The following is a 21,228-nucleotide window of genomic DNA, read 5'->3' as shown; positions in this document are numbered from 1 at the left end:
TTATACAAACATATTTTACAAGAATGTAAAGGAGAAAAATGATTTAATAATAATTATTTTGTGCAAAATATATTATTGATAATAAGGATTTTCGAATTGTAATAAGATTTATGACACAAGATTCACTATTTTTGAAGCTAGTAAAAATTAATGTAATACAATGAATTTGGTAATGTATATTCTCCAGCGTATAACATCTATACAGTCTTTTTTTACAGGCAATTATAATTATCTCCCTTAATACCTTAGTTATGTTCTATAAAAAAACAGGAGCATACAAAAATGGATAGGATAATGGATATAATATTATGGAAGATCTTAAATCCTTTTTCAAATTTCCCTCACATCTATATATAGGAAAAATTATTGCTGTAGAAGACACAATACTAAATGGCGCGTGTGTTGCCCACGTAAGTTCATTATGGTTTAGACAATTTAACTAATTATAATAATTGCACTTTTCCATTGCAATGAACGCAAGAGGCGACGGGTGGCGCGATATTACCACTCAATTGTTGCACTGTTGAAACTGGCTCTTCACTCAATTGTTTTATATCCACTGGCATTGCCATTACCTTAAAACATTTATTTAGTTAGTATTAAACGCGATTTATTAAATCGACATAAATTTAACGGGAACATTTTACGCCTTAGATATATTTTTGTAGTACCCATTGTAAGGTGAAGGTTAGACTAACTGGACTGTGTGCAAGTTAGGAGAATACTGGTGTAAAAAGCAATTTAATATCATTAAGCCATATATACAGTTATGGCAAGAACTTTTATATTAAGTACAATTATCTGCCTGGTTATAATCATGCTAGGCTTAATTAGTACTGATTAAATATATAATGATCGAATTAAATCAGATCTATACCTAAATGATAAGATAAATATTTTGCTTGTTAAGTACCCAATATATGTACTTCAATATTGAATAAACAAGAAATGTATTAAAGAATATTATTCTTTATCAGACAGTATAAAGTAATTATTAGTTGGTAAATAGAGCTATGTTGGCTGCAGCATGCGACTCTCATCCCTGGGGTCGTAGGTTCGATCCTCGGCTATGCACCAATAGACTTTCTTTCTTTAAGCATTAAACATTCGCTCAAACGCTAAGGAAAACAACGTGAGGAAACCGGGTAGACCCAAACAGTGGACGGCGTGTGTCAGTGACATGAGGCTGATCACCTACTTGCCTATTAGATTGAATGATCATGAAACAGATACATAAATATGAGGTCCAGACCTAAAAAGGTTGTATAACCACTGATTTATATATAAATAGACAATAAACTAACCTGTTCAGCAAATTTCTCACCATCAGTGATAGATGGTAAATTATCCAAATGTGCAATATCTTGTTTGCACACATCACTGCTAATATTTTCCGATAATTTCATATTTACTGATGACATGTCAATGACATTAGTCGAGTGTGGCATTGTAGCATTGAAGTTGAGATTGCCAATGGGCCGATTACAAAGTTTACTGCTTCCCATATATTCAGAGACAGTAATGTTTTCCAACCATTTTTCATGTAAACTGTATAGATTTTTGTATGTACAGAGCATCATGTCTCTAACTCTGCATCTTTCATCCAATAATTGTTTGATTCCTTGTTGTAAATTTACAGTTTTCTCATTAAGTATCTTTTTGCAAGCGGCCAATTCTTCAATTAGCAAACTGGAATAAAAATAACTTTAAAAATATGAGGCAGTAAGAGTTTAGATTTGAAAAAATACCAGGAAATTGTATTTAAGCTCATAAACTTATTAAACATCATTATAAATAAGTAAGCTAAATTACCTGCTTGCTAAAAATTTGCTTCTCCATACTTCACATTGACCTGCAAGCCATTCTGTTTGTTCCTGAAATTTCACAGGAATATAATTTAAAGCCATAGTATATAATAAGTACTTAAAAACAATAAACTGGCATAGCTGCAAATTCTGTAAGAACATTTTAGCCTAAAAGCTAATTCAATTATTTCAACAAGAATAGTATTTAATTACCGTCACTATTCAACAATTTATAATTTAATATATGTATATTTTATTCAAGATAAGAAAAAAATTAGAATAACCACTAAGTGCATCTTCTATAATCTTAAAAGAAAATATATTTCTGATAAGGCAAATTTATTAGAAAAACTGTGAAATAGACAACTTGAGTGTTCTTACTTGGTGAGTAGACAAATGTTGCGCTGAATTAAGTAATGCATCAGCCAAATGTTTTTTATCTTCCGTTAATGACTGGACTTGAGTCTCAAGATCTTCTCCCATAGATGCTACAAGCATAGTTTTCAATTCTTTGTTTACCTGTAAATTAAGTTTTTAATTTATTTTATATGGTATTTAAACTAATTTTATATGGACCTAACTTAGAGGTTTTGAATTTAACTGCGAGTAATGTAACAGCAATCAACTCAATCAGTCATCAATTTCCCATATTATATTTAATTTAAACAGAATATTATATGTGAACCTAAATTGAGCAGAATTGAGAAATCTGAAGAATCTCACATTGACAGTTAGTAGTATACAATGATGTTTATTTTATTACCAGGCAACAGTAAAATAACAGTTCAATTTTTAACACACAACCAATTATTACCAGCACTATTATGGTATTATAGTGTTAAAATAAAAAATAACCAAAACATACCTGTACTTGTTGCTTTAGCTGTTCACTTAAACTTTCATTCTCTCTCATTAAATCCTCAACCTTTTTTTGCATTTCATCAGTATAAGTTGGCTTCTCCTCAACTTTATCGTTACTTAAAGTTGAATGTTTTAGTCTAGGTCTAAATTCATTAAGGTTTGTATTCATTTGTGACATTTGGTTCACAAGTGTATTTAAATCCATATGATTTCTAGACTTTTTAGTTGTTTTTAAAACAGATTTTGGATTTATTGGCTTCACTGCAGCTGGATATGGTTCATAAGGCACAAATTTGGGTGTTTTAGAATAAATGTGTGGACTTTTCTTATCAGCAACAAAAGTTTTGGTAGCATAGACTTGAATTAGTCGACCTTTACATAAAGAGTCCTTTTTCTTGTGTGACACATTGGAAATAGGTTTGTTTACCTTTGCCTCCATTGCATTTTCTTCAGATTCCATACCATCGCCAGCCGTTCTGGCTTTTCCCATTATTACTAATTAAATAATAAACATATTATGATATAAGAAAATGGCAAAAACAACTAACATTAAAAAGTGCAAAAATATTGGACTTACTATCGTTGATGATGTTATCCATAGTGAGTTTAGATTTTAAACTCTTAGAGAATTATGTTGATTTACAGGACAAATTCAAAACAATTTGATTCCCTTTACGATTTTTATTTACATCTACTAAATCCACTATAAATTAAATCTGTGGATTTTTACAAACCATTGCCACAGATCACATGTCTACCATTAAATAAGACAGACTTATAATTTGGAACACATAAAATGTTATTTATTTCTACAGATGTAAGATATCGTCAATGGTTATTACCATTCCAAATCAAGCACGGAATTTAAAACAAGAATAATTAACAATTATGGTTTATTTTAATATTCGCTAAAAAAGAGACAATTAAGGCTTTTAAAGGCTTAGGCTAGGAGAACTTAGCAATAAAATTGAATATAATATGTATTATATAATGCATAAAAAACCTTATTAAAAATGGTATATTTTTTTCATTGCATTCTAATCCACTTACACAAACATCGTTTCCTTTTTTTGTAGGACAAGGGGCAAACGGGCAGTAGGCTCAGCTGATGTTAAGTGATACCTCCGCCCATGGACACTCAATGCAAGAGGGCTCCCAAGTGCGTTGCCAGCCTTTTAGGAATTGGTACGCTCTTTTCCTAGGGTCCCTAGGTCGGTTCGAAAATACTTCAGTAGGCATCTGGTTCCACATAGTGGTGATGCGCGGCAAAAATTGGCTTAACTCTCAGTTGTGGAAAGTCGGACATCGCGTCGAGGTGATACGGGTGGAATATCGTATTCTGTCTGATGATGAAACTCTGCTGCAAGTATTAATACAAACAGTTCCTCTGAACACTCTTCATGGTTAATGTGGTAGAAGATGCAGAGTGACACCACATCTCTATGGAACGTCAAGGTATCATGCCGCTCGGAAACGGATTGTACGTCGACGATTTGAACCGCTCTTCGTTGAATATGGTCAAGTGGAAGTAGCTGGTATGGGGAAGCTCCCACCCAGAGGTGAGAGGTGAGGTTCCTTTGGGCACCGAATTTGCGCCATACACCGAAGTACCGTCTTGCCTTGCTGTATTCTTAAAAGTATGGGTACTGCGATTTGTTTATTCTAAATCAATTAATTTTTCTACTTTTTTAATGAAAAAAATAAAATGTGTTGGTAATTTTAATAAAAATTTATTAAATAAATAATAAGTAGCTAAAGTTTACAATAAAAACACTCATCCATTAAGTGTAGATTCTAATTCACCATTTCCTTGAAGTTCTTTAATAATATCAAGACCCCCAATCAATTCTCCTTTAACATACACCTGTGGATATGTAGGCCAATCAGAGAAAACTTTCAAACCTTGACGGACTTCTTCATCCAATAAAATATCGAAGGTCTCATATTGAATTCTACAAGGAAAAATTATAGGTTAATTATCACTCATTCTAGGTAATACAGAAATATTTTATAAGGTAAGTTAATACTGTTGCTTACTTTAATAAAAAGGTCTGTTTAAATGTGAAGACCTAAGGAATAAATAAACTATTTTGTCTGATCTCATGACCTTAGGTTATCTCAAGAATACTTTATCATATTAGCATTATACATGCATTAAATTAAATTTGTCTAAACAAACAAGAGTTAATATATTTACCAATAATCCTCGGCATTATACCTCTTAGATAACAATAAAAAAGTACTATGGCCTGCTGACATTCTTCTTACTTTATATAAATAATACTATATATATTGGTTAACCTACCATAGTAACTTAAATGTATAAGAAATAACAATCCAGAAAGGTTCAGTTCAACTTAAAGCAGCACAGATCAAACTATATACTATAAATACACCAGACATGTTACAGATTTTATAGTTATGATTAATTAATAGTGACATATACACACCCCATTCCATTTAAAATTCCAATAAGTGTTTTACTGAACCCACATCTGGGAGCATCCCTTGTCCCTTTCATGAATACCATAACATTGTGTTTATTAATTAAAGTTTTCAATCTATCTTCCAGTGATTTTTTAGGAATGTCTTCACTAATTGCTTTGCCAATACTGTGAGTTTTCACTTTAGATGATATTTGTGCTACATCCACACCATCAACTCTATCAATTTGTTTGTTGTTTCTAAATAATATAACTGTTGGTACTGAATCTACCTGGAATGTTATATTTATGTAATATATTATGTAATAGTTAATGATAAATTAATGAAAACTAACACATATGCAGTGAAGATGCTTAATAGACTTAAAATTAATGTACCTAATCTATATATCCTTGATAATAAAGGTACAGCTACATATAGATAGGTATTGATAGCCAACTAGTATTAAAAGATAAAATATACATCCATTTTGAATGAATTTATAACAATGGTGTAGCAAATGAGTTATTATAATATTAGAGTTATACATGTTCAATGCCATAAATTTTTTGTGAAGTGAAATTCCAAACCTTAAATTTCAATGAAACCTCTGAAAGATTTTCAGCATCGCATACTCCAAATTGGCTACCACTTGCGAGTATTTCTGGCAATTTCAGTAATTCCTTTAGAACATCAGTAACTTGTTTGCATTGTTCAGCCCATTCAGCAGAAAAATGAACTACGGTTAAACTTGACGATCTGAAATAAAAAAAATTTAGACAATTTTTGCACACCATCTCACTAATGGACCTTTAATTTTAGATATTAAACAAACCCTATTAAGGTGTTGAACTTCTCTACTGTGTCAACATTTGTAACCGACATTTCTAGGTTAGTTAGTTATTTATATCTTTGAAAATTAACAGTATTCAATAATTTACTTGCAAACCTAACCCAAATTTTCTAGAAATATTTTAATACCACAAGTCACAATATTACTTAAACCGGTCGCGACTGAGTTAATTGTAGTTCGAGAATCAACTTGGTTTGGTCAAGAATCTAGATTGATCATTGAAGTTCCTGTTCTATGATAATCCTACTTCTTGACTTGACAGTTGTGAATTGACTTTAAGGTGATTTACATATAGTATATAATGTACGTATTACATTTACTTCACAGATAAGTAATAAATTTTTTTTCCGCATATTACAATATCATATAAATTTGCACAGATAAACCATAAACTTCTATTTGACAGTGTACAAATGACACTAAACATTTTTTGTATTTTGATAGGTAGGTATCGGAAATAAGAACAACGATTTTGATTAAGATTTCCTGGTGATTTTGAGGTTACTGAGTTAAATATGAAATGAATTAGTATTACCGAATAAGTTATAAATTTCAGACATTCAGAAAAATTAATTCGTTAAAAATGGCTAGTGTTTCAACCGCCCCGGCACCTGGGATGCATCAAATCGACTTGTCGAAGCTTAATTTGAATCAGTTGGCTCAACTCAAGCAGCAACTTGATCAAGTAAAAACATACATGTTATATTTAATACATATGTTTTATGTGTTATTATAATATTTCCTCCAAAATTCTGGGTTCTTTCTTATTACCTATTATTTTCCTTTCTGCAGGAGCTGAACGTATTTCAAGACTCTTTACAAACGCTTAAAATAGCTCAACGAAAATTTGTAGAATCTGGTGAGAGTGTTGAAAAACTTAAACCAGAAACAAAGGGCAGAACCTTGTTGGTTCCATTAACAGGATCAATGTATGTACCTGGCACTATAGCTGATTCAGAGAATGTGATCATTGACATCGGCACTGGATATTATGCCCAAAAAGTAAGTAAACATATTCTTTAAATATTCAGTTGATTAAATTTAATCCCACTACATGTCTTCACCTTATTCTTATTCAAATATGTCTTGTTATGGTATAAGTTGTGTAGTTTTGTATTTATATTTTCTTTATTATTGTTATAAATTCTTCACATACATGCTTGTGTCTCTTACTTGAATTTTGAGACACCTTATTACTGCCTGTAATGTAACCTGTTCAACATCATGTATCTGAATTATAGTTTCTTGTTATTAAATGTATATTCATCTGTCCAATAAAGTGTTAGTGTAGTATGAATCAAACTGTTTTGCTAGCATTTAATTGCTCGCTCTGCTTGATTTAATAATCATGAAGTATTTTTGAATGTGTTGTGGACTCTGTTTCCATTCTTAGATGCCCATTTGGTCCATTGTGTGTAAAGTCCTGGCTAATAAGGCCAGCCAAGCTTCTTCCAAAAGTTAATTATGAACTTTATCTTCATACCTTAATGATTCATGTATTTCTTACAGAATGTTGCAGGAGCAAAGGACTATTTTGATAGGAAAGTGAAGTTTGTAACAGAGCAAATGGAAAAAATTCAAGTACTAGGAATTGAAAAAACCAAAGTGCGAGAAGCAATTTGTATGATGATAGAAATGAAAGTTCAAGCACAGGCACAGAATACCTCAACATCATAACATTAATTAATGATCTCGATTTATTATTCAAATATGGTTTGCTATGATAAAATTAATACATCCTTTTAAATTCTCATTATGTTGATTTTTTTACTTATGGATACATATTATTTTAATTGTAAAATTTACAAAATAATGTTTTGAACAAACAGAAAAACTTTTTTTATGAATAACAATTAAATAAAGTTTTGGACCTTTGATATTCCTCTAGCCTTGAAGTGTACTTTAACACAATAATTAGTAGTGTAGTTGATATATTAAAATACATATGTAAAGCAATTTTCGTCTTTGTTTACTGCAGCATTTATTGCTATTTACAGAATTGTATAATTCAATGTTGTATGAGAGAATTTACGCAATGCATTATTTTTTACCATTTCTAAAACATAATTCACAATATTATACTAAAGTTAATTTCTAATTACCAAACTAACCTTTTCTGTAAAGATTTTAAAGATTTACTTTGTGATATTTTTTTCTCATATTCATTCTATCAAATTACTTGTCTTAGAAGTGTGTTCGACATTACTTATGCTTATTTAAAATAAAAATATTAAAATTGAAAATTCTGAGTTTTCTTTCCAATCAATGTTTTATGAGCAACTGGTATGTCTGTCTGTATTGATGTTTGGGCTACATTTCAACTAGCCAATAATATATGTGAAACACATACAACAATATGAATTTTGGTCAACGAATGGAACATACCCGCACAGCCGACAGTCCAAAATCGCACTGCCAGCAGTTAAAAATTAAAAGCGAATTCTAAGTTACCCACGTAGCCCTGAAACGCATGGCTACCCTATAAACAGAAATCCTCGGAGCAGTGAGGTCACTCCGTGAATCCTGCAAAGTGCCCAGGAGACTTCTGAGCTTCAGGAAGGAACTTAGTTGGCTTAGTTAGCTAGGATTAGGACAGCACATTGGACCAAATGAGCGTCTTAAGTGCGGAAGTTGTGTCCACACTACATACATACATACTATGCATGTTGATAATTTTATGGATTTACTTTACTTTTTTTTATACAGAGCACACATACGTCAACGTGAAGCCATATAATACGAAATAATATATCTTCATAGTGATAAAATCGAAAGATATTATACATTGTAGGTTATATGTAGCTGTAGTGTCAAAAAAAGGATAAATAAACAACTTGCGACACCAAATTATTTATTTTTTAATAGGCCAAAATGATAGCACTGATATCTACATACAATGTTTAGCTATTAACTATAATAATCATATATCTACAATGTCTTACATTCACAAATAATATAAACTAAATAAGGCAACGACTATCTTCTTTCTTAATATACGATAACATATTTTCGAAAATAATAAAATATTAAGTATAACATGTATCAAAAAGCTTCACCAAAGATTTTATAAGAGTAATTAAAAAAAGTGTGGGTCGTCGTGAAAATTAACAATACGGAGATTAGGTGAAAAACTGGAACTAAAGTAAAGTGTTAAATTTTTTTTACTGTTCTATAAAAAGGTCACGCCTTTTCAGGCCCATAAATTCCGTAGCATTTATATAACTTGCAATTAAAGTAACCACGAACATGTTTTTATTGTTGTGGTTGTACATAACATGATATTAACAGTGATAGTTTTACAACTATGTTTTTGAGTAATTTTTGAGATCATATAGCTACTTAAAAATCCGTACTTGAATAGTATATTATTAACCTGCACAACTGTGATGTAAATTATTTTACTATACTATGATAAATTTTAAACTAGAAATAGGCTTGTGTATTTACAATTTCATACATGATTAAAAAGTAGTTACAGCGAACTGTAAGTTTTACATAAATCATATAACCAGAATTTAAAGGCATTTTTCGCCTCTATTTATGGACATTACAACCGGCCGATCGAAGCACAGGAGCACACCAATGTAAATGCATTGGTATTTAATAACTGTGTCCAATATTGTTTAATCCGAAAGGCGTTACACAAACAAATTACTCGCCTGTTCGGCGAAGTCCTTATCTCAAATAGTGTAATATTCTGGACCAAAATCGTTGGCGAGGTTGCTCAGAAAGTGGAAATCAGATGAAGAGTTAGAATTATCACCTGTCGCAGGAGTGGCATGGGATGCCTCGTAAAACTGTTGAAAGGAGCTATAGTTATCGTTACATTCATTGGCACCAGCGTATCCTTCTGCGCCAGCCTGGATACCTGTGTATGATCCTGTACCAGTCCCATTGCTTTGGCTTCCTGATTGATAAGTAGCTGCGTCGTAAAATGAACTCTTACTGTAATCATTGCTATGTGCTTTCTGTCCGTCGCCGACATAATAACTATGGGTATGGTCATTTGGACTACTTTCTTGGTAATGATATCCGTAATGGCTATTGGCGTATGCCATGTGTTCGTTTGGATATGCTTGAGCTTGATCATAACCTGGATGTCCATATCCAACTTGTTCTTTGTTGTAACCAGAATATCCATAATTGTGATATATCTCATGGGGGTAAGCCTGTTTTGTCGATATTCCGTTGGCAGGCCTCGATGTCGGTGAGGTGTCTTGTCTAGCATTTTGATTGTTCCGTGAGTATGGGTGTTGTTCGTTTCCTTGTAAAGCTGTTGCATAGCTATCGTATGATCGACTACCTTGAGAATACTGTGTTAATTTACCTACGAATTGCTTGCTGTCCATACGGAAATCAGGATGTGGTAGAAACTGGCCTGGAGGTGCATTGCCTCTGATTACGTAGGGTGGAAGAGCATTTGGAACCGATTGGTGAGGAGGTCCGGGTGGAACGTTTGGTGGCGAAGGTCTTGGATAGTGTCCAAGGGGACTTTGATGCATACTAGACGGTGTGCCGGGTGTTGATGATGGTGTCAGGTTCACAGATGAAAACTTTCCACCATCTGTCAGGCCCGCCATGCCAATCAGCCCATCTTTAGAGGAAGATGGAGATATTTTGCAACCAACGGCGTCCAGAGATGGGGATCGTTTTCGTGATTCCTGTTTTATTCTCTTTGCTAAATTTCTAGGGACTGTTGAGACATTAGGAGGATGTGAATCTCTTGAATCTTCTTCGGCTAGTTTGTCCAGAGATGAAGAAGATGCTACACTCGAAGCACCGTCGCTTGCAAAACTGTTGTTATTGGTAGCACTTGGCGTGTTATTATTTCTTGTGCGTGATGTTAGCTCGGGTATGTCCTCAGCAGGAGACAGTAATGCGCCGGGAGGAAGTTCACAACCCTGGCAGCTCTTCTTACCAGATAGAGGGCCATCATCATCTGTAAACTTTTCCATGCCCGTTTTGCTCTTGCCTCCCTCAGAGGTAGTTGAGTCCTTGTCATCGCCATCTTCACTTTTACTTAATGTTTGTCTTTTATGTTTCATGCGCCTGTTTTGAAACCATACCTTGACCTGTAATGAAAAAATATTTTTTAGGAACCTTCCATAAGAATCTGCCAATTTAAATCGATATAGGTAACAATAAAAAAATCTCTATACTATTTCTATAGAGGTATTAAGTTGGTATATCTTGTTTATTATTTATTCAATTGAATATTAGTGATTCGAGTAATGTTTTTATTATTGTGATCGCATTTACAGTGATAGTTTTCCAATTATTTTCTAACTGTGATAACTATGATATGTAACTTACCTGTCTCTCTGTTAGGTCAAGGGAAGCAGCTATTTCAATTCTTCTCGGCCTGCATAGGTATTTATTGAAGTGAAACTCTTTTTCTAGTTCTAAAAGTTGTGTGTTTGTATATGCTGTGCGTAGCCTTCGGGGTAGTCCATTTTCTGTAAAATAAATAAAAATGATTGAATTGATTTGCAACCGCAAAATCGAGCTTCAGCGAGACTATTGAAGCTGAAATTCAAAACTAAGGATTATTGAAATGTGTGCTGATTTGGCAAACTAATAAATTTTACTGAATTAATTTCTATGATAAAATGTTACTAGCAATAACTAGCCAAAATAGGAAGCGGGTCTTGGGTTTCTTTAATGTAATAACTTGATCGCATGTCAGAGCACCGCCCTTGACGCCATTGTGTCGAAACTGTATTTTTACCACAAATACGAATTGGAATTCGAAATTCAAATTACAAAGGGCGGCGTATAATGGGGTGATCGCGTTCGCGTGACAATTCCGCAGGGCGCGCGTGTTTTGTTATAATTCGGGCGTTCGTTCTTCTCTGTGAAGGATTAGGGGTTATTATAGTTTGTACTACTTCCGATATAACTTTGTCTTTCGTCAGAACTTGATTGACGTTTCGTCGAGTTGCGCATTTTCTATTGGGCAGAGCTAGCTGTCAATCAAACAAGCGCTATTTTTGGTTCCAACTGTAGATTTGGACCCTACCCTAGCACATAGATAACACTTATGTGATACTTTTATGGAACACGAAGTGTGTACATGTATATGTTTTTCAATAAAAAAATTGTTATTCGAGTATAGTTTGTAGAGAGGATTATTTATTGAAGGTGTGTTGAAAGTTCTAAATGCTTAAGTACATTACCAGTTAACTGGACCTGAAACGCGATAGCCCTTGGTCACTTACGAGTATAATTATTACGGGTTCAACTAGTACAGTCACTTAAGAAAGATCTTTTGTAAATTTTAAGCTGACATGAACAAGTATAGGCTTATTGACGAAATGCATTAAAAATGACTTAGCAATATCTTTTGGGTGATTTTAGTAGTAAATAGTAAAGTTAAAGATATATAGTAAAATTAGCTATTGGTGAGTATAACAATGTCTTTTTTGCCTGGAACAAGTAGAACGCACACTAGTGCGTATATAAAAATATATATTAAATGAAAATTTAGGCAAATTTATTTATTCAATAAAATAAAATTTAACATTTCTACGCGGTTGTCCTTATTTGAGAAGTGCAAGAGAAGCGTGGCAGTGGCAAGTTTTTGCTAATAATGGATGGTATTATGCGAGAGGTGCGCATAATGTGAGCATTATGGGGTTGTCCCCGCTTCCGTGTCAGTGAACTTCATAGATTTACGGATTCTGATATTTTTTGTCGATCGTTTAAAACGCTTAGTTATGAATTCGCATTTTTTATTTGAATTTTCCATTTGTTAGCGTGTAATCACATACGCTAAATAGAAACGCATCTGTCGTTAAAGACTATAAAACCTAAGAGTGGATTGAAAAAAATATTTTTTGTTAAAACATAAAGGAAATATTTGCGCCATATACTATCAATTCTTAAGCATTTCTTAAGAATTGATTTCCAAGTGTCCGTTAGTATTATTTATTAAAGCAACAATGAACTTCTTCTAAAAAGCTCTTGATCTAAATACAAATGTTTTTCAGACAAATGGTTCGTTGTCGTGTAGAGCAAGTGGGTAATAAATGGTTTTGGAGTAGCGATGGCTTGTTTGACCCTCGCCCGGATCAAAGATTTACTGCGAATTAAGGGTCACTTGCATCTCGAGGTGACACCGTGTCCGCACTTAATTTGATAATATCGCTTTACCCATGTTAGGTGGATTTATGACTTCATTGGTTACCTGGTACCATAAATGAGATAATATGTATATAGGTACATGGTGAGTTATTGCTCTGAATTCAGACAAAAGGCAGCAAAATATCGTAATGTTCTAAATGCAATAAACAATTTCTAATTCTAAGTTCAAGAAGTTCTTGGTCACTATGCACAAACTGTTGTACAAAATATATAGGTAACAATACTGTTATACATCGAAAATAATGTATTGTTGTCCGAAAACATTTATCTAGTACATAAATAGAAGTTAGTAATTGCTAAAACTTTCCAAAGAATACGGCGCATTGCTGAGAAGATCCCCAAAGGCAAGTTTGAATAATTAATCAACAGCTAAAAGGATTAATGTGGTGGCCAGTTGGCGGTTGGATGCCATTAGTACGTTCGATGCCCGAGTGCCGACTAAATGCTGTGGTCACATTATTTGTGTCGGGTTTAGAAACATATGGTGAAGGGCTGAAATTACGAATACTTCATTTATTTTACTCTACGATACGGTCTTGCCATTTGTTACTGTGCTATCAGAATAAATCAATGTGTGAATTAACTAGTTAAATAATTGTTTTTATTCCGAAATATATTTAGATAATATGACAAAACATACGACTGGTTTTATATTTTGTTTTGTATACATACCGTCTAAGTAGTTTTACAGTACAAGGTTTTAGGAAATAGTACCCATACGAAAACCATGTGCCATCCAAGGAAAATTAAAAAACGTACATGTTGCACACGTATTTTTTTTAATTTTCTTCTAATACATATCAACCATTAAAATTCCTTATCTGACTGTAATAAAGAGGCCGACGAAAATGGTCGTTCCTACATAGTAGTTACTTTAATGCATTCAATAAATTACATAATAGAGCCGGTGTAACTCGTGGCAAAGACTGTCATATTCTGACTTCGGTTTGATAAAGCACCTAACATTTATTTTGAATGTTACTGCAACAGAAAAGTTTCGTAAGGGAGCGCGTATAAGAAGAAATATTACGTTATGAGGTGTGAAAGACATGAGAAATCAATACGTGTAGACATTATTTTCGGGACATGAAATTACGATTTATTGAGCATTATGAGATCTTATTATTTCTTTAAGTTTTCACAATATAAATTATAATATAAGGGCTACTTAAAGTTACGAAAAACTATTAGATTCCAAATGATATACTTTTCCTCAGAAACTATTTTATTATTTAATGTAATATTATTATATACATAGTTTATAATAAAGGACTTTATAGTAGTATAGTGGAAATACAATCTACGGGTACCTATACGTATTTTTTTCCACCAGGACAACGAACAAATTTTCGTTGCGAAGGTAGATATATACATTATAACCAACCAAGGAAACATAGAGAGATATTTAATAATGATCTCATTAATTATATTTTGGTAATATTTTATTGTGTTTATAATTTTTAATAGTCCTATTGATATTGTACGTAAAAGGTAAAAATGTAGGTAGTTAAATCGCGATAGAGTCAACTCAAAGCATGTCTTTATTTCGATCGATCATTATGTTGGATCCGCATTTTTCTGATTATCTAGAGCTGCTGGATCCCACTTGACATTGTCGCATCAATTATAAGCGTGGATTACGAGTAGACAGATCTGAGGCGTTCAATTTCGCCGGTGTAGGGTAGTGTGCGGATCGGGGATTGATAATATCGATACTAAAACCTCTTTAAATTAAAACTTGAATAGGAAAATATATTTTATCTGCGAACGCGTAATTAACGTAGTTGTCTATTGCCCAAACAAGTGTAAAGAGTTATGTGATTTTATATATTTTGTCTTGTGTATGTAGTTTTTAGTAATAAGGCGAATTTGCGTGGGTCGCGCCAAACGTCGCGGTTAACTTAAATTCGAATGAATGTAAGTGTAACTTCAGGTCAGTTAGTTATGTTAACAGTTGCTATTAATTTAATGTGACGAATGACCTACGATCCTGTACCTGTACCTATGATCTACGTAGGTATCAAATATTAAACATTAACTCTAGTCATATGCTATATTATATGCAGCCATAACGATTAAAATATTTACATTACGATAATAACTAGGTACGTATCAGGTCTTCTAAAGGTATGTTTTTAATTAACACAAATGTTCCATTGGTGATTTTGATTTCATTCAAACAACAAGCACTAAATTTCATAAAATATGATCCTTTCTTGATCTTCTATTCTGTAATTATTTTTATATGATGGTTGGATTAGAGATTTGAATACTACATTAGATTATATAATTATAAGTAATTTACGGATAAATATTTAAGGAATTATTACTACTTAGAGGATAATTTCTTAAAATTCGTGGTTATATCAATTTTTGCACGGTAATTGAACAAAAACTTGATTATGTCCTTAACTACAGTTTGTAAACATTAAGTGAACGCGTAACGGATCCCAAATCCATTTGGCTGATACAGCAGGTTATTAAAAGTTGTCGCACAGACGGTGCAAGTTTGTCAGAGTTTGACAGGTTGTCTCCCGGGAACCGGCTTCGACGAGGAAATTTCATTAATCGAAAAGTAGCATTTGACTGTATTGTTGGATCTAGGGAAAATTGTTTTCTGTTTAGTTTGAAATGTTTAAGTGTGTTTTGCTTGATTGAAATATTTTAGCAATTTATTGATTATTATATTTTTGTATTACAAAATAAAAATCCGATACATAAATCTTAGATATATAAATAGCCCGGTTGATGTTTTTTTTAAATAAGCACACTTGTACCTGTAAAATACAAATCATGATAGCACTTTCGCCATTAAAGAAATTAAATCAGTTTGATTAAAAGCCAAATGAAACTTGAAATATTTAAAGTTATTTTATGGATTTTTGGTGTTATATTAATTTAACAATGTTTTATTTAAGTAAAACGCAAACACTAAATATCTTTATTTTTAATTCAAAAGCTATCTTACGCGACTTTTATATCCAAGGGGTTGATAATAAAGACGCCACTCTAAGAATATGCTAAATGCTTAAGTCTGGTGGTATTTAATTGCCCTTGAAAGGGGCGACAAAAAATAAACGACTCGGGATATAAATAACGGTGCACTTTTCATAATCGCGATTGTCGCCGGGAGAATATTTAGTGCGCAGTAAAGGCCTGATTACGATAGGGGAATTTTAATAGTTCAATGTTCTTAGTGACCTATTCTTAGTAACCATTCCCTAAAAAATAACATTATTTTGTAATGGAATTCGTATTATCAAAATATTTTATTTGTTTAGAATACAATTTTTTTAGATTACAATATAAATTATAACTTCTAATACCTGTATTCGCGAGCAACACGGTAGCAGATGAAACCTAGTCAAACTTATAAAGAAGATGCAAGTTCTTTTCCGCGTTCAGATTTCGCTCGTAAAACAAAACAAATTGTAAGAAAGAAATCGTTTATAGGAATTTAAAAGTCACAAAGAAGGCAGGGCGGCGAGGAATAAATTGTATTTATCAAATAAAAAGGATGGTGCGGTCGTTTTTCACCGCACTGGGGACATTATCGCTTCTTTTAATTATTATCCCGCCAATATTTTCTCGAATATTTACTATGGCGTATGCTTTTTAATTAAAATTATAATCTAAATGTATTACTGTTAAATAATTTTTACACTGTATAAAATTTATCTGAACAGTATCTGTTTTGTATACTTACTAATTGCATTTTATGGTCACGCTTAAAATACATATATTAATTGCCTGAATGAAGTCCTTAAATTGTGAATGATTATTAGTTTATATTGGTCAAAAAGTTTATAGTATGTGCGGGGTATGTATTTGCTTTGATAGCGTTTGTCGTAAATAATCGATCATTAAAACATAGAAATAAATGTAGCAAATGTTTTAATTCGTTGCAGAATGGGGTGGTCACCCCGTGGCCTAGGAAATGAAGGAAAAAAGCGTCGGAAGCTGCCACCCCAAAGCCACCGTGGTTGCGGCTTTATAAATGGAAATTTATTGTTAAACACTCCGTCAATGCGTTACAAGCTAAGAATGTTTACTTAATTTACTTTGTAAGCCTACTTACGATATATAGGTAAGGAAACATTTATTTAATAAGCTCGTTTATAAACTTCTGTTGAACTGATAAGATCATTTAAAAGTTAGTTCAGTCGAACATCGATTTCATTGAGTCAAAATTCATAATCGCATCTAAGATTCGGTAGGGTTAAAGTATTGTAGAACGAGAATGAAGTCCATAAAATTCACTCAAACTGAAAGCTGGCCCCACAATTGAAAAGCGCGAGGGTGCGGCGAGCAGATAGGGCACTTACTGTAAAAGTTAAAGCTAATTGCCCTTAAGACATATTTTTAATTTCATTGCCCGTTCCTTCTTTCTTAGTATTTGGAGTTGACTAACTCGAGGTATAACCGGGGCGGCGAGTAATTGCCATTTTTACAAGATAAGGTCAATGTTTAAATGTCAAAAATTAGATTATAAATTCGTTTTTTCTTAACATAACTTTTCATTGCTAAAAAAATATTTTGATCATATGTTTAATTATTTATTTCACATCATTATTCTATCTTAACATTTACAACTAATTCGATAGAACGACAAAACAATACCCATACCGATTATCCTACATAAAAAAAACATTAAAAAAAATATTTATGTACCTAAATCTTATAACTAACAACACAGCAAGCAACTCTGGTGAACTCAGCCAGTGTACAAACAAATAGGTATACCTCAATAGAAATTTTGTTTATTATTTGGATGTGATTTATACATGAATCTAAAGTCACTATAACAGAATACGTAATAGAAAAAGATTGGTAAATGTATTATAATCAGTCTAGCGTCATTTAAAAAATATATTTGATTTCTCAAAACTTACTAGGAATTAAAAAATAAGTATGATTAAAATCTTCGTACGAGCACAATTAAACATAAAAAAAATAAAATGCATAACATTGAACATACCTAGACTCATTTTATTCATACTTTACAATAGTGGTGATGAGAGCACGTGGCACAAAGCGGTGGCCAGTAGCAGTCATTGTGTCTCTCCGCCATTCAATGTCATTTTATTTTCATAAATGAATCATTCTTCATTTGAATTCAACTCGGAATAATTGTAAGGTTTTTTCTCAGTCGCTGACCTGCCCACCGCGGGGTTGACTGATGGTCTTATAATGGTTTAGTTTTCTTTAACATTCTTATCGGTAACTATTATGCTTGTGGGCGAAGGGTTCAAAAGATGAATAATTTTGTGTTCCTATAGAACCCGCGTACTTATACATGGCTTTTATTATTATTATTTACAATTCAAATTATTTGGGAAACCTTTTGCGGAAATTTTGAAATATTTTTGTAAGCACATTGATAATTAAGCTATTTTAAATCTACAATTTTTTCTTACTGGACCGCAGGGGAGATTTTACGTTTAGTACAATTACATTTTAATACTTGGATATTGTACGTAATTAGTAGAATATGAACATTTAAATAACGGCTATCGGAGGGAAATATGTGACGAGCGGGCGTGACACAGAAGTCAGCTGTCAATAGATGTCGCTGACAGTTCTGATGAATGAGCTCGACCGTTAGACGTGTGCGCAGCGCCGCCGTCATTAGCTCCATTCAAGATCGTAAAATTAAAAGAAACAGCCAAAACAATGTCCTGTTCTTAAACGGAAGTCTCTGTATAGAATACGATGTTCTATTTTTGAAAATACCGAGGAGAAATTATTTTGTAGACAATTTAAAAAAAAGCACTTATCTGAAATTAGTTGACATATCTTTCATAAAAATAATACCAACATCATAAAAGGTCGATTTTTGTGTCACATTTCAAAATCTCGATTTGACTACAGCTACTATGAAGTGAAAAGGTTCACAGAGACATTGATATTTTACGTACCTAATATCAATATTTCATTACAATTGCATAAGAAATATATCTATTACGCTTCTTTGAAAAGGAGATTGTTATTTTAAGAATTATGTCAACACAAGTGCGAAGGAAACTTGATGTTATTTTGTTTAACAATTTATTTTTACATCTGTCAACAAAGTGTCGATTGACGTGGATCATTGAAAGATCTTTTAAGAAGTTATTTCAGAATACAGTTATTGGTTTAAAAGCAGTATACTAAAAATATAAACATTTTCAAATTTATGTAACGATTGGGTAGGCTATCTATTATAACCTAATATAATGTAAATAAAAATAAAAACAAATATACCTACGTGAAGTCGGTTAAAAACAATTGAAGCCTTCTCTTACGCTACTGTTCCTTATTTAAATAATAATATTTTTTATCAATCTATGCATTTACATCTGCATAATGTTGTATTAAGAATAAAACTAAAACGTTACGTTGTTACATGGATCCACATCGTAGGAATACGTTTTATTTGTTAAGAATGTAACCCAAGCTAAAAACATAATATCCGATGAAGTCCAGTGGGACGTTGTGACGAGAGAGCAGAATGACAGTTTAAAAAATAAGTAAGATTTAAGAATCTTTTATGTGTTATATGATACTTTAGTAATTGAGAAACCTACTATGGACTACTAATGGATGGACTATTACGTACGTAGACGTCCTATTTATACAGTTTTAAGTACCGTATACCTTACTAAATACCGTATTTCAATCTAGGTATGGTAGTAATAATTTCCTATATTATATGACTGAAATGTTACTGGCAACTTTTAATTAGAATAACGATATATTTTTTTATCTATATATTGATTTTCGTATTTTTTATTATTACCTAAATAAATAGTGAGCGCCTTACAATTATAGAAAGTTAACTTTATTATTACTTAAGATAATAATCAAATTTCTTATAAGCTCAGACAGAATAAAAATAGTTAAAGCGAAAGACACGTCTAACAAATAGTTTAGGAGAAAAAGTTTTTATTGTAGCAAATAATAGGATTCATATCGTCGGGTCGTTTGGGAGTTGGTCGCGTGTGATGTAGTCTTTGAAAGTTTTTGTAACATTCTGTAACAAATGATAGACATCACAGGATTTTCTAATACTTTTTTACGGTTTAGTAGAATGTTAATATATAAAAACAAAACATTTATAGCCAGTTAAGTTATGAAAATGATCTCAATTATTTCTTAAATTAATTTTGTTATATAGAGAATAACTTTGTTGCTCGTTTTTAATATTAACCTGATATATATCATATGATTGAAATGTTTTATTCGTCTTTAATAATTTATTAGACACTATTGAAATCGACATATAGGTACACTTATTATATTGAATTCCATTGTTATTATACAGTTAATATCGTTAAATTACATAATATGAAAATTCTAAATAATAGCCATAATTAGTTATGTATAACTGAAAGGCAGCCACATACCTCTCGGCTTCATGGATCATCTTAGAGACCTTACTGTCTGTGCCACCAAAAAAATATTGTTACAAAGGTGTACAAGTTCTACACTGTGTATTAAAAATAGATTTGGTCATATAATATATTGCCATATCATAATGAATATTTTAGGTGTCTAAAACACCATCTCGCACTAAATAACCAAATGGAAACTAGAAGGATAACGTTTAAGTGGTCATCAAAGTGAGTTTAGACCGCAATAACTTAGCCTATTATCAAACTTATGGGTCCAGCTTCATTAAGGGGACAATGCACACACGATGTCCGAACTCTGCCCGTTAGATGCAAGTGTTGCCAACATTGAGTTGAGCATAGACAAACTTTCCTCTTGAATATTCCTTCCACGCTTTTGGCATTGTTTATGGCCTTTGTGGTTAGTTGTTTTATGGCTGAGAGAAGTTTGTTAACAGAGAGATACTTAAAACCTCTTTGCTTTAATTTATGAACCAAAGATTATATACATAAATAGAGACGGAGTTGGAATAAATAAATGAAACTTGATATTGTATGAATTATATTACTAACAAAATGTATTGAAAACAATGCTTCTTTGAAGTGAATAACTGTAGACGGATATTTTCATCTATTAAGACCACTATTTAATAAATAATTAATGCTGTTGTTTAGTAAAGGATCCCAAAGTTAAGTTTGAAGTAAAATATTTAAGGGCAATATTTGTTATACAAACAGTAGGGAGGGCGCTAGTTGTCCATAACACTGGCAT

General features: G+C 32.3%; 4 protein-coding genes across 4 annotated transcripts in view; 1 reads left to right on the top strand and 3 right to left on the bottom strand.

Annotated features, from left to right (window-relative positions):
- Window positions 1–17: 17 nt before the first annotated feature.
- LOC123708540 (golgin-45) lies at window positions 18–3,413 on the bottom strand. The gene is made up of 6 exons (XM_045659303.1): window positions 3,244–3,413; window positions 2,671–3,161; window positions 2,187–2,324; window positions 1,813–1,874; window positions 1,305–1,689; window positions 18–575 (listed from the first exon to the last, which is right to left on the bottom strand). The coding sequence occupies exons 1-6, from the start codon at window positions 3,263–3,265 to the stop codon at window positions 444–446; spliced, it is 1,230 nt and encodes a 409-aa protein (XP_045515259.1). The 5' UTR covers window positions 3,266–3,413; the 3' UTR covers window positions 18–443.
- Window positions 3,414–4,380: 967 nt separating this feature from the next.
- Window positions 4,381–6,197, bottom strand: LOC123708264 (glutaredoxin-3). Its single transcript, XM_045658898.1, has 4 exons — window positions 5,926–6,197; window positions 5,681–5,849; window positions 5,117–5,382; window positions 4,381–4,618 (listed from the first exon to the last, which is right to left on the bottom strand). The coding sequence occupies exons 1-4, from the start codon at window positions 5,973–5,975 to the stop codon at window positions 4,441–4,443; spliced, it is 663 nt and encodes a 220-aa protein (XP_045514854.1). The 5' UTR covers window positions 5,976–6,197; the 3' UTR covers window positions 4,381–4,440.
- Window positions 6,198–6,389: 192 nt separating this feature from the next.
- Window positions 6,390–8,069, top strand: LOC123708309 (prefoldin subunit 5). The gene is made up of 3 exons (XM_045658977.1): window positions 6,390–6,628; window positions 6,736–6,945; window positions 7,453–8,069. The coding sequence occupies exons 1-3, from the start codon at window positions 6,527–6,529 to the stop codon at window positions 7,618–7,620; spliced, it is 480 nt and encodes a 159-aa protein (XP_045514933.1). The 5' UTR covers window positions 6,390–6,526; the 3' UTR covers window positions 7,621–8,069.
- Window positions 8,070–9,531: 1,462 nt separating this feature from the next.
- LOC123709040 (homeotic protein proboscipedia) overlaps window positions 9,532–21,228 on the bottom strand; it is a 46,268-nt gene continuing 34,571 nt past the window's right edge. The window contains exons 3-4 of the mRNA XM_045660127.1: window positions 11,257–11,399; window positions 9,532–11,015 (exon numbers count right to left, since the gene is read on the bottom strand). Of these exons, the coding sequence (XP_045516083.1) occupies window positions 9,624–11,015; window positions 11,257–11,399 (1,535 nt within the window). The 3' untranslated portion in view covers window positions 9,532–9,623. The remainder of the gene's footprint in view (window positions 11,016–11,256; window positions 11,400–21,228) is intronic.

Source organism: Pieris brassicae, chromosome 4, assembly GCF_905147105.1.
Source record: "Pieris brassicae chromosome 4, ilPieBrab1.1, whole genome shotgun sequence".
NCBI lineage: Eukaryota > Metazoa > Arthropoda > Insecta > Lepidoptera > Pieridae > Pieris > Pieris brassicae.
This window is presented reverse-complemented; position numbering and strand designations above follow the sequence as displayed.

Bases quoted from the DNA above. Each gene is read 5' to 3' on its own strand.
- LOC123708540 (XM_045659303.1), bottom strand. From the start codon at position 3,265: ATGGATAACATCATCAACGATA. The intron at 1,875-2,186 runs GTAAGAACACTC...GTGAAATTTCAG, and splicing joins AACATTTGTCTACTCACCAA to GAACAAACAGAATGGCTTGC. The intron at 576-1,304 runs GTTAGTTTATTG...AAATGTTTTAAG, and splicing joins GTGAGAAATTTGCTGAACAG to GTAATGGCAATGCCAGTGGA.
- LOC123708264 (XM_045658898.1), bottom strand. From the start codon at position 5,975: ATGTCGGTTACAAATGTTGACACAGTAGAGAAGTTCAACACCTTAATA. The intron at 5,850-5,925 runs GTTTGTTTAATA...TTTTTATTTCAG, and splicing joins AAGTTCAACACCTTAATAGG to ATCGTCAAGTTTAACCGTAG. The intron at 5,383-5,680 runs GTTTGGAATTTC...ATAACATTCCAG, and splicing joins AGGTTTCATTGAAATTTAAG to GTAGATTCAGTACCAACAGT.
- LOC123708309 (XM_045658977.1), top strand. From the start codon at position 6,527: ATGGCTAGTGTTTCAACCGCCCCGGCACCTGGGATGCATCAAATCGAC. The intron at 6,629-6,735 runs GTAAAAACATAC...TCCTTTCTGCAG, and splicing joins TCAAGCAGCAACTTGATCAA to GAGCTGAACGTATTTCAAGA. The intron at 6,946-7,452 runs GTAAGTAAACAT...TATTTCTTACAG, and splicing joins CTGGATATTATGCCCAAAAA to AATGTTGCAGGAGCAAAGGA.